Here is a 13,611-nt window from a genome sequence, read left to right on the forward strand (position 1 = left end):
AAATGATGTCATGTCATGGACCAGACATCATATGGGATGAATAAGATCATAAATACCAATTAGAGTAATTATAGCAGCGTTAAGCGGGTGAGAATGCAACGCTGCTCAATGTTGTTCGCTGAAATGAGTTTACAATTAGAATGCAAAATAATAAATAAATCAGGACACAAAATCAGAGTAAATGATGTTCACAGAGGTTATAATGTCTGTGTCTGAGTGGAGGGAATTCGATTAATTAAAGTCTATAGAGGTGTTGCAGGGAAATGATTGAGGGCGTGGATGGATGCAAATCATCACCTCCACATTAATTACTTTCTATTAAACAGGCTGTCAGAGAATTAAGGGGGATCCTTTTTAGATTGAGGGAAATGCTGATTTAATTAAAAACACTTTATGTCCTTTCACCGATCAGCAAAACAGAGCTTAACAAATTTATTAGACCTCCACCCAAAGCCACAGCTGTCCTAAATCAACAGCACAGATAGTTATCAAATCATTTTTTTATGTTTCTGTAATGGTTATGTAGAAGCTCTTTCACTGAAATTATATTTTTAATGCGATAAATAATTTTCAAATGTACTCTTTTACAAAAAAAACAGACAAAATAGTAAAGCACATTATTATTTCTAGATTAAATGTCAAAGTATACTGATTAACTTGCATTCCTGAACAGAAAAATTTGTTTCTGACTTTTGGCTCAGATTTAGGTCCTAAAAGGTGAATTCAGTTTCTCATTTGCTGAATAAATAACAATAGCATTGTTTAGTTGTTTTTGAAAGATTTGTAAAATATCTATGTTTTGTGGTTTATGACAGGTGTACATGCTCCTCATGTTCTGTCAAACACATGCTACAGTTTGTCCGGCCGTGTTTCCCCGAGTGTCCTTTGCCGCTGTGTGCGTGCATCTGTCTTGTCCCAGTTGTTTTACTCCGATACCAAACGGGAGTCCACTGATGTTTTATTGTCTCCCTCCAACACAAAGCATGTGATCATTAATCTTCAGCAGCTTCCCCATGAATCCTCTCAAGAGTCTCACTTAAGACTTAGCCTGGAGCCATACTCATATTAGGGCTGTCACTTTTTCCAAAAATTGAGTCTGAACAAATGTCACGTGACACTCAATTCCCACTAAGATAGTGGGATAATCCCCTAATTCATCACTCGTTATGCTGCTTGTCTGTGCTGCCTCACTGGTGGAGCTGCCAGCTAATCTAACAGGTGAGTCTGAACATTTGTTCTTTACTTTGCCCTCTACTTATATATACTGTATATGTGTGTACTTTTTAAAGATGGTAAACAATCGTTACCCAAATAACGATAGTTTGCCCTTCACCCTTAGAACACAGAGCATTTAGGCTGTTTTTTTTTCATTACTATGTTAAATGATGCATTCGGGCGCGCTTGACTTTGCGGGAAGAAAACAAGGATGTTTTGAGAATAACGACATTTCCCCGTGTGGGCATCATCATGGATGTTGGGGAAGAAAATCTATAGAGTGAAATATCACAATATTTTGCATGGTGTTTTTACATGACTATTGAGAAACACAGTATCGATTATTAACCTTTACATATTTAACTGATTACTTACAAATAAACATGAACTTTTTTGTGTTGCAACGTTGACGTTTTAGTCCACTAGATGGTGCTAAGTGCTCTTAGAGCTGTTGTGTGACTCTCTCGATTATGGCTGCGAAGGGAAGACGGCTGAAATAAACACAAATGATGGAGACGTGTGCCAACAAAGTTTAAATCCAACCTCAAAAACGGAATAAAACAGATGTTAAAAAAGTTTAATTTGCGGCCATGATTTGCAGTTGAAAAAAGATTGAAAAAATCCCAATATATCGCAATTCCTTTGCATATTACAATTAAGTGATAATAGCGTATTGTGACCTAAATATTGTGATAATAATGTATCATGACCTAAATATCATATTGTGGTGTCTCAGGTGATTCCAACCTGACCCCAGGTGGCGCTGAAGCTCCTGCCCCTCTGACCCGGCAAAAACCCTTTTGAAAGAAATCTTTATTCCATTTCTTGAAAAATTCTGTTTCAATTTTAATTTTCCATTTTTGTATGGTTATTAATTCATTAATGTATTTGGCTGGCACAATGCAAAAAAGTATTGTAGTATAGTAGTATGTCTTGCATATGATTTCTAGCGTTGTCAGACAGGAGGGAAGCAGCACGTTTCGCAGTTTCTACCAATATCTCTTGCATGTTTAATCCAAACACTGTCAAAGTTGTCACTGCACACACTGGTATTGTGTAATTTACACTCACACAGACAGATAAGCCCCTTTTCACCCAACATTTCCAGGAACTTTTATATGAAAAGGAACTTATTTACCTGGGTAAAAATAATTCCTGGTTATCTGTATGGTTTGTGTTTCCACTTCCCCAGAAAACGAGACTTGGTCGTTTGGTGTCCTCCTCACCAAATGCACTCAAAAGAGCTTGGACCTTTTCTTTTGATCCATATTTTTGAAACGACCGATAGTGAAATGAATAAGTTCTCTTTTCTTCATTTTCTTTTAAAGCTCTTGCTTAAAGGTGGGTTGCAGCCGCACTGCAACATGTCTTTTACCAATCAGCGTTCTTCAGCACACAGCTCCACCCCCTCTAGAGTTCCTGGTGATCCGAAAAGTCTCTAGTTGTGAGCTGGTCATTCTTTTAGTGAAAGTTCAGGGTTGAGGGAATGTTTTTTCTCCAGGTAGTTTTGGTGCAAATGTGCCAAGGTTTTTCAAAATCCTGGGTAAATGAGAAAAGGGGCGATTCTCTAAAGTATAACAATCATCTAAAATGACAACATTTAAATGAAATTGTTGTTGGTGTATGTGCATGTGTGTTTTCTGAGTGTGTAATTACATGTGCACATTATTTAAGATTTCCTTTAACAATTATGATGAGGTGCCCTTGTATCCCGCTTAAGCCCCTTGTCGTCTAAAATGTCTGTAAACACCACTGGTCTTCACACAGTCACTGTGTCTAAATTAGAGTCACTTCTCAAGAAATGAGCAACATTTCTTGAGAAGCTTCAATGCTACAACCGTTTATTTGGAGAGTAAGACTTGTTAAAAATTACTCAACGTTTGGGACACCGTGTGGGTGTTTAGTCCTGTGGCGCACGGCTGACATTGGGGGGGGGAGATCAAACGCGCTCTTTATGGAGCTGTGACTCATCCAGTTCCTGCTCCGTCCAGTCAGAGCGCGACTTTATTCTCGGAATCATCACCTCCTGCGCGTGTGGAGACCAACTTCTGCGTCCGGAGCGCGGATCGCCGTCCCGGGACCCGATCCTGGAATAACCCAGAGCCACAGACGGAACCTTTTTACCTCAGTGGGACATGAAACATGCGAAGCCTCAGTCAGAGAGTCTCAGCCGGCACCAAACTCAGACACGCGCCAACTCCCTTGGCGCGTTTCGGTTGTTCCTCCACTGAGCGCACACTCATCCAGCAGAAACAGCAGAAACAGCAGCAGCAGCAACAGCAGCAGCAGCAGCCGTGACCATGACTTCAGCTCTGCCCGCCTCTAAAGCCATCTACATCGGGATGGAGGTGGTGATCGCGGTGTCCTCGGTCATCGGCAACGTGATGGTGGTGTACGCCGTGCGCATTAACAGATCTCTGAGAGACACCACCTTTTATTTCATCGTCTCCCTGGCCTTGGCTGACATTGCAGTGGGTGCTCTGGTCATCCCGCTCGCCATCACCATCAGCATCGGACTGAAGACGCACTTCTACAGTTGCCTGCTGGTCGCCTGCACTGTGCTCGTCCTCACGCAAAGTTCCATCCTGGCGCTGCTGGCCATCGCCATCGACCGCTACCTGAGAGTTAAAATACCCATGAGGTAGGCCTAAAGGTGAATTCCCCTAGTTTTCAATATATTGTCTCCTTCACAGAAAGCCTCCCTCTTTGTGTCTGGACAGCTGCTGCTGCTGCTGCTGCTGCTGCTCAGACCAAACAGTCACAAAACAATTCTAGAGCGTAATGTCCTCAGAAAAGAACTGTAACATGTTTAAAGTGTGATGATTTGAATTCATTCACACCAACAGTAATGTTGGGCTTCTTTAGAATCTGCTCTGACATTTCTGGGAAATCACTGTCTGTGACATCACCTCATTCATTCATTCATTCATTCATTCAGTGTACAGCTTTGGATTTCTCCTAAGGTCACACAGATAACTGACTGCAAATGTAAAGAAAAACAAAACAAAACCGAGTGAGATCTTATTGTTATTGTGATTTTGGGGTATAGACGTCAACCAATGTGGGCTATTTTAATGGTCGATGCTGATCAGACACATCAATGCAGCACAATATGTTTTGGTCAATGTACAGTAATTGGACAATTTTGCTCCCATCACCTACAAAAAATATCAAATAAACACTTTATTCATAATAAATGCTGCACTAAAGTGCTTAAATCACACGCCAATTGTACACATCCCCAATTTAGCGAAACTAATTAAATATGTATAACAGGTGATGTAAGAAACCAAATAATCTGTCCATTAATCTTTAATCTGTTGTGCTGTGGATCTATGAAGAAACGTGGCTCTTCACTTGTGTGCGTTGTAAATTGCAGATTGCAGTGACAATCAGAGCAAGATTTTTTTTTTTTTTTTTTAATTGTCAACCGAATAACATAACAGGATAATTTCAGCTCTATTTTGTCTCCCCTCATCATCATTTAACTTAAAACTTTAAAGATGCGACTTGTACACCAATAATCCTGACAGAGTTTGGCAGTGAATGCATGAATGGTTAATGGGCTCATGGTGGATGCTTGATGGATTGCATAATTTCTTAAACTGGCAGCCAACAACCACCACACACACACACACACATATGAAAGCGTGCACTAACAATGCAGTCTGCCACTGAGAGCGACTTACACAGAAACCTTCATACATTATGCATTGACAGAAGGCCTTTACTATTAATTATCAGTCAGTATGTCAACCTGACGTTAGAAAAAAATCCCACAGAATTATTGTCTTAGTCCTTAATCAAATTTCTGAGTTGGATTAATGCACACACATAACGTGATTAGGAGTCGAGCGACGACTCCATGTATAAGTAAAGTCGGAACAGAGTCAGACTGGAGGTGGCCTGAGCGCTCTGTGCATGTGCCACAGTTCACACCACTGGGTAATAAATAAATAATAGATAAACAGAAGAACAAACATCACAAAATCCAGGCCGGTACAGTGGATTGTTGAGGAGACCTCTGTTTGTCTGTTAATCTGTGCTGTTGTTGATGTGATGATTCCCTCCTGGAGTCAAGGTTATCTGAATCTAAATCTGAATCTGAACTACAGTCAGACCTTGTTCACACAGACACGTGCCTTCAGTTTTCTGATACACACTCAATACGTTTACATGCACAGTTTAATCGAAGTCTGACTCGGCAGGTGGCACTGTATCTCTCTATAAGGCAGTGTGTTTGGAATCAGTTTCCTGACCTTCACAGAAAAACAAACAGATGGACGGTGAGATGGATCGTGCTGTGGTTCTGTATGTTTCGTACCTGCTGTACATGTTAATGGTTGCTGTGTTGTCCCAAGAAAGAAGTCGTTTCCTTCTGCCATTTTGGCACATGTGCATAAGTCCGATTCCAGTCCGAAGCGTATACATGTAAGAGTAATCGGACCAAGAATCAGCTATGTTAGTCCGACTGAGATAAGCTTGATTTTAGTCGGACTAATGTGTTTACAAGACATGAAGGAAAGCAAATTCGGACTAAAATTGGACTTGCACACTCACGCACACACTACCCCTCTCCATGAGAGGACTGCTGCCCATGAGTGTATTTGTCTGTTACTGTGTTGTGTTTTTAATATGTCATGTATAGTATTTATATTTCTGGGATTTAGTTTTAATCTTAGATTTCTTTTACATTGTCAGAAGAAGATTCAAATTATCCTGAATCTTGACTCTTTAACATCATGCGTGTAAATGCATTGTGTGATAAGCATGACTGTTCACACCTGGCATAAAGAATTGCATCAAAATACACACTGATGTCATATCTGGTGATGAGAGCATCGAGTCAAATCAAATCAAAACCATTCAATCCAAGCTCTACTCACCCTGCTGTAACATGAAATAGGATTTGCGCAGCATGGAGTGGGCTGAGAGACGGTGAGAAATAATTCTGATGCTTCCGTCATAATCACTCTGTCTGTATCAGTTTAGCACAGTAGCTTCTCAGACTTGTTTATACCACATGAGAAAATACTGAGCTCTTTAGGTGTGAAATAACCAAATAAATCTAAAAGTTAAACTCATAAAGTATTTTTTTTTATTTGACTCCAAATCCAGATACACCGGTAAAAGTTGCTGTACATCAACATGAACTTAAAAGTGAATATGAAACGTGAAGAAAATGAGATTAATCGCAATGAGCTGATGAATTTCTGCAATTAATCACGATTAATCACGATTAATCCTACAGCAAATGGAATCACGTCATGATCACTTGTAAAATTGCCTAAATTAGTGTAAAAATACAGTGAAACTGCAGCAGGTCGGTGGACATTAGCCGAGGACACTGTCTCTTTTGTGTCCTGTGGACAGGGACAGATTGAGTTCATGCAGCTCAGGCATGTGGTCACATGTCACCTCAAACCACATCTGAATGTGTTATTTTTGTGGATTTTAGGACGTACTTAGGACGGATTTTGGACATTCAGACCTGTAACTAAGGCGATTATCAGGTTCTGCTCATGGTCATAGGGTGTTTAATAAACTTCACCCTGAAGCTAAACCAATTTTTATTATTCATTTTAGATATAGAAGTCTTTCTCGAAAGGATTTCAGTTGAAAAAAAAAAACGAAGAACTTGTGTCGATCCTCCCCTCAAAGTGCCCCTGAGACTCCAGATAGACACAGTTCCACAATTACTTTTTATAGCAGAAGTGCTTTGGACACATACTGTCATGATAAGGTGTTGTTGGTGTGAGATTTAAAAATAACACAGCCTGTTGCTGGTGAGCTTAACAGGAGGGGAGGACCCACAGGTGGGGCACAAACGAACAGAATTCCCAGCAGACAGAGGAAAAGCTGATCTGTGTGCAGACTGAGCTGTACCAGCAGCTGTGCACAGTCATCAGGGAGAGTGAAGAAAAAAAAACTGCGCTTCCCCTTTTGAAATAGCTATTTCAGACATGCTCTCTTTCGACATCCCTCTACTCCCTTTTTTTCTTTTGTCTGCCCAAGTTCTCTCTGTGTGTCTGTGCACAATAGATATGATTATAGTGTTTGAGGTGAGCAAAGCTGAGAGAAAAGGAGAGATATGAAATGTGTATGGCTCTGGTACATAGTTCTGGGTTTGCCAGCGAACAGACGCAACAACACGCAGGGGAAAAATGTGTCTGACATGTGTGTGGACGTAAAGACCTTTCATCGGCTTTGAGTCAGCCTGTGTTGTTTAGAAATAGAAGCTGGATTCAACAGTCATCAGTCAGCCACTGTCTCCTCTACGATGACTAAGTCTCTGAGCCGTCCACTCGCAGACAGATGTGTGTAGGAGCAGTGACATCATTAAAATACCAACTAATTACAGACGGATAACTGTGCTTCTCCAGCTCTCGTCTTGTTTCTGCTCAGTATTTGATTTGTGTCCAAAAAAGGCGCTTCGGATTTAACAGCGAGTAAGTCGTTTGCTGTCACACCTCAGTGAGACCAAGCGCACATTAGGGAATTAGAGGACATTAAAAAACCAAGGCGGTCCAATAAAACAAACTGTGGCCTTAAATCAAGCTTGTTTAACTTGTAAATGAAAAAATAACACCGTCTTCCCGTAAAAATTCAGATCATAACCAATGATTTAATCTATCGAAAAGGTCCAGAGAGGAACGTTTAGAAGAATATGCTTCTTATAAGTTTGTTTGTGTGTGCGTATAATGGCTGTAAAACAAGCCTTAGAATAAACCTTTTATTTGTATTTGTATGCAAGGCCCTTGCTTTACTGAGGCTGCCATTTTGTGCTGCCATAGTTCTACAGCAGTGAGAATGAGGAAAAAAAAAAATAATTCATGTCAAGTGTTTCAGCTTCTGAAGCAGAGGTTTGATGATAAGGATGAGCTGATTTGATCATCAACAGCTGTGTAAGTCCAACGTGCGGTACATGGACAAGTCACTGGAAGGTTGCTGGTTAAAAATATCAAAATAATAACATTTATCATCAAAATAAGAGTTTGTTTTGATCTGAAACGATACATTGTTCACAATATAGATGTATTTATTTATGAAAAATATCATTGAAAAATTCAGAAATAACTTGATATTCATGTGGCATGTGGCCCACGGGCTGCGAGTTTGACATCTCACACTGTAAAGTGAGATGCATGCCGTCAATATCTTCAACCAGAATGCAAGTGAGAGTTGCAGTGACTATTTAGAGTAAGATTTTGAAATCTATCCTTTGACTCACAGGAAGTCAGTGTAGTGATGTGGTCCAGTTTCCTGGTATTAGTCAGGACTCTGACTTTAGCAGCATTCTGGACCAGCTGGAGCTGCCTGATTAATTTTTGGTAAAGACACCGTTACAATAATCTAGTCTGCTGAAAATGAAAGCATGAATACGTTTTTCTGTGTCTTGTTCGGACAGAAAACCCTTGATCTTTGCAATGCTCTTCAGATGGTAATATTCAGTATATTCTGACTTCCTGTATAGCTTCTTGCCCACTTTTTTTATTTAGTCTTTAGTCCAGCTGTGAACGAAAAGCTTAACTTTCACCTTAGTTTCACCTCATTGTTTCTCTGATTAAATACATTTTCACACTTTCCTTCCCCATTCGTACTGCGAGTGTGCTTTCTGAACGAAGCAAAGAACTGCCAAGGACAGAATCAACTTCCTGTTTAAATTGCATGCACATGCAAAGTGTCCCTGTATGGTCACATGAAGGAGTATGGATGCAGATCATTTTCTCCTGAAAATGCCATTTCAAATCAAGCTTGAAACGGAATGCTGTCTTTTTTAATTTTTTAAAAGCATTTTGGAGCTTTAAGCATTTTGGCTGTTAAATAAATAAATAAATAAATAAATGAAGATACTGTGTGTGTCACTCTCACCGTCCCCAGCCTGTGTTTTTGTGATGTATAAAATGTTGCAGGTTAAAAAAATGTGATCTTTCATAAAACAGCATTCACTGTCACACTTGCTGTCCCTGGAGATTTATATTTTTCTTAATGTGTCTCCCTTGTTGCTATAGCTACAAGCAGGTCGTGACCCCTCGACGAGCAGGCACGGCCGTGTTGTTGTGTTGGCTGGTTTCCATCATAGTGGGCCTCACGCCAATGCTCGGCTGGAACAACCTGAATCGTCTCCGTGACAACGGCTCCCTGATCACCGATGACCTTGTGGTGATCTGTGAGTTTGAGACCGTCATCAGCATGGACTATATGGTCTACTTCAACTTCTTTGGCTGGGTGCTGCCCCCTCTGTTGCTCATGCTGGCCATCTATGTGGAGATTTTCTACATCATACACAAGCAGCTCAACAAGAAGGTGAGACTTTCTTTGTCTCGCGTGGGGCAAGTGTGTCATATTTGCTCATATCAATCCACCCGAAAGTAAATTTGCAACAAAAAGAGACTTAAAATGATAGTTTGGCTTTTTGAAGTGTTTGTATAAAGTATTGACACATAAACGACAATGACTTTCCCAAGCGTTCTGCCAAGTGAGACACTTGCTCTCACTGATAACATGGCTGCCAGCAGAAAATAGCTACTTCACAAAATTGACTCTTCATAAAATCTACATGTGCTTGAGTCTATGATAGTCTTTGATACTCTTCTGAGCCTAAGTCCATTGAGAAAAATCTGCATGAAGGGACACAAGAGCTGCTGGTGCTGCCTCGTTTTGTAAGTAGGTTATGCAAATTTACGTAAATCTAAACCTGTGTCGATTGCTCTCAGAGGGAATTCACACCAGCCCTTCTTAATCGGACCCTATAGATACACACAAGAACAACAACGTTTTTAAACTAATTAGCCGGTAAGCGGGGTCTTCTTCAGTAATTCTTGATGCAGCGCCGCCTCAGGAGGGGAATACATTATTTTAAAGGTTCGGTTCGTTTCACTAAAGTGCAGTGTAAAAGTATGAATGTTGCAACCCCCAAGTCTCGGCTCGGCTTCCTCTAAAATGTCATCAAGTATGTGCTGTGCTGTATTTACATTTCAGTACTAAACGTGTGCTAGAATGTGCTTACAAGGTGTGACTAGTGCTTTCAGGACACTGAAATCACAAGATAACACATTTAAATTAACAGATGGAGTTAATAGTGTGTTAGAGCCAGGTCTATGAGAAAACCTGTTCTCAGACCCTGTACGACATACACGAGGTGAGAAATAAAAAAAGATGTTTGCTAGCATTCTGGCTGGGAGTTGACCAAGACACATCCAATATAGTGAGGACCATCAGGCCTCTTATACTGGAACCACCTAAGAAGGATTCACCTGAACACACACACACATTATCAGTCAATCATGCACACCTGCAGCTCATCACTCACACACACACTCACAGGTGCAGAGAGAGGGACCATGGGGTCATAACAAGAAGGTTAACAACTGAGTTTACAGCCAAAAAACATGATCCAAATGTGGAAAAAAGTCACAATAGCGTTCCCTATAAAGCAAATTCTGCTCTTCTTGTCACACATTATATATGTTAGAAAATAGTGTCTGAGAACATGTGAAAAAAAATGACATGTTTTTGCGTCTTTTAGTCCTGCAAATGTGTCTCACCTGGGTATAAAAACACAGAACATCTTTATCTGAAAGTCATAAAGATGAGGAAATGAAGTAGAGGAGAAGAACAGCACAGCGGACTGCTGATAAACCATCTCTGTTTTTGTGCAATATGTCACTAAACTGACACCAAAATGATAAAACATTCTCTACATGTCATCGCAGTGTTTATGTGTCTGTACAAAAACACTGACGACGTTACCAAATCACACATTTCCCTGTGGGGTGACAAAGTCAGACGTGATATTTCTTATCACTTTACAGGGACTTCAAGATATCATAGACTTATGTAAGTGTAGATTTGATTCAGTGAGCATTTTGTTCCATGGCCAAAATCTGTTTTCCCCTCACACAGTGCAGGCAGCCACGTTATCAGTGAGAGACACTTATTGTTAACTTACTTGTTAATAATGATAATGTGTTAATACCTCATACAACCACTACCTCGTAAAACCCTCCACTTTTCCTTCAGCGGGAAGTTGAGAGTTCACGTTCTACGCTGACAATCTTTTCCTTACAGGTGACAGCGAGCCACACAGACCCGAGGCGTTACTTTGGCAAGGAGCTGAAACTGGCCAAGTCGCTGGCGCTTGTTCTTCTCCTCTTCGCGGTCAGCTGGCTTCCTCTACACATCCTCAACTGCATCACTCTCTTCTGCCCGGCCTGCGACAAGCCAATGTTCCTCATATACATCGCCATCATCCTCAGCCACGGCAACTCCACCGTCAATCCCATCATTTACACGTTCCGCATCAAGAAATTCCGCACGGCGTTCCGCAAAATCTGGAAACAGTACGTCCTTTGTCAGGATCAAGTGGGTCGGCTCCCTCAAAGGGGGAGCCGGAGAGGACAGAGTCACGAGAGTCGGCTGAAGCAGATTTATGACGATGACGACGATGTGTGAGCTTTGCCAACTAATTGCTGTGTCGCTGCAAAGTTTCACTCCAGTGGCTGCAGAATGGAAAGGACACTTGAGGGGTCGTAATTGCCCTAATGGCAGCGAAGGATGTCAGAGGGATTACATGGACGACAGGACTTCATCGCGGACTGAATGATTTTCCTCCTTCCAACACGCTTCAAGAGGACAAATCAGCGACGGTGACGAGCTGTGCGATCCTCAATCAGACTTTGATTTAGACTGATTGTTTTACCGCTGGATGAAAAAAAACAAAGCGATTGTTTCATACGGGACAAGGGGCTTCTTTTCAGTTTCAACATAAATCTGTTGAACTTGAACCAGTAAGTATACTGTATATTGTATCTGTAGCACATTATGATACAATGATGATATATCCTTACAATCTTATCTGTACTTAAACTCATGCCTTTTTTCAAATAGTTAAAGTTGTAGTGCATAACTTTGAGATAAAAACAAATGTCTGTGAAATGCGGACCACAGTGATTATTAAGCCTTTCAGCTTCCACATGAATCTCTCTCCGTGTTTCTTGGTATATCTGTGTTTAGATCCCTCACTGCACACAGGAAGTGATTCGGTTTTTATGTCAAGACAGACGTTGGAGTATGAAAACATCAAGTGGCCATGTAAAGTGGATTCTACTGCTCAAAAAAACCCTTGCTCATTCGTCTGATAGTTTTGCCTGACAGCGCGTGTTTTTAGATCATAGAAAGGATTGTCTCGTCATCGTTTATATTCAGGAACACTGTATTAAAAGGCATGTCATCATGTAAACAACAGCGACAGAAACAATGACCAAACGTTACGCACTGTAGCTTTAACCGCTGCATTCAAATCTACTATTTTCTGTGGCCTTATGACAACGAGAAACTAAAGAAGAAGAAGTAAAAATGAGCACTGTGCAAGACGTAAGCAGGAATCTGGTAAACCAGAGATGTCAGATGGACACTGCAAGGACCAGGGCACAGGATGAAGAAAGACATAAAAAAAAAAAAAAGAGTTGGTGTAAATAACAAGAAACCTCTGGTTTACCAACTATGTTTCAGACTCATTGCTTTTACACACGTGGCCTGTGGTGCATTTGCACATGTGAAAGCATCTGACCAACAGTCTAACAGACTAATACTAGCTCATAGTCGTCGCTAAACATGAGTTCATATAACTTATACTATCTTGATTGTAGACTTTGTATCATAAAATGAGTCCATGGTCGAACAAATTCTACCCTATGGTTGTCATTAACGACCGTAGAGGACGAGTGTAAAGTCCTGCTGAAAACTGCTGTAGCTCCAACAGAAGACTGTGACTAAGGATGATGGAGGATCTCCATCCACATTTCATTCACTTCATTTCATCCTGTAATGTACAACAGAGGCATAAACAGTATCCACCGGCCTGTTCCGTCACTCTCTGTTTTTCAACTGTTAGTGTAGACCAATAATACATCAGCTGTATATAAAATACACTTAATAAAGTTTTTGGGTGAAAAAGCACCATGGACGCAAATGTATGGAACATCGGGGTTATCTTTCTGTGGAGGTGTGTGTGTGTGTGTACTTTCTTTGTGGGGACATTTTGACCTTGTGGGGACAGTATAGACATTTTGTCTGGGCCCCACAACTTTAAAGGGCCTTTTGTCAGGGTTAAGACCTGGTTTTAGGGTTAGGGTTAGAATTGGGTTCAGGTTCAGGGTTAGGGTTATGCATTTCCTTTAAATTAAGGTAAGGGGTCTATGAGAGTCCTCATTAAAAATGATGTGTGTGTGTATACATCAATTTGTTACCTATTTAGGACCTTCTCTGGCATATACACTGACCTTATTAGGACAAGTCCCTCATGGGGACCAAAAACCTGGTCCTAATAAGGTACAACCTCATCGCTGAGGCACTGGTTAAGATTAGGGCTAATTTTTGCCGCAGGAATCTGTG

At 40.8% G+C, this 13,611-nt stretch overlaps 1 protein-coding gene across 1 annotated transcript; it reads left to right on the forward strand.

Annotated features, from left to right (window-relative positions):
* Positions 1–3,167: 3,167 nt before the first annotated feature.
* On the forward strand, positions 3,168–13,189 carry LOC122767659 (adenosine receptor A1-like). The gene is made up of 3 exons (XM_044023080.1): positions 3,168–3,856; positions 9,228–9,522; positions 11,287–13,189. Exons 1-3 carry the CDS (start codon positions 3,516–3,518, stop codon positions 11,668–11,670), a joined length of 1,020 nt encoding a protein of 339 aa, XP_043879015.1. The 5' UTR covers positions 3,168–3,515; the 3' UTR covers positions 11,671–13,189.
* The last annotated feature ends 422 nt before the right edge of the window (positions 13,190–13,611 follow it).

The sequence above is a fragment of the Solea senegalensis genome, linkage group LG4 (assembly GCF_019176455.1).
Source record: "Solea senegalensis isolate Sse05_10M linkage group LG4, IFAPA_SoseM_1, whole genome shotgun sequence".
Classification (NCBI taxonomy): domain Eukaryota; kingdom Metazoa; phylum Chordata; class Actinopteri; order Pleuronectiformes; family Soleidae; genus Solea; species Solea senegalensis.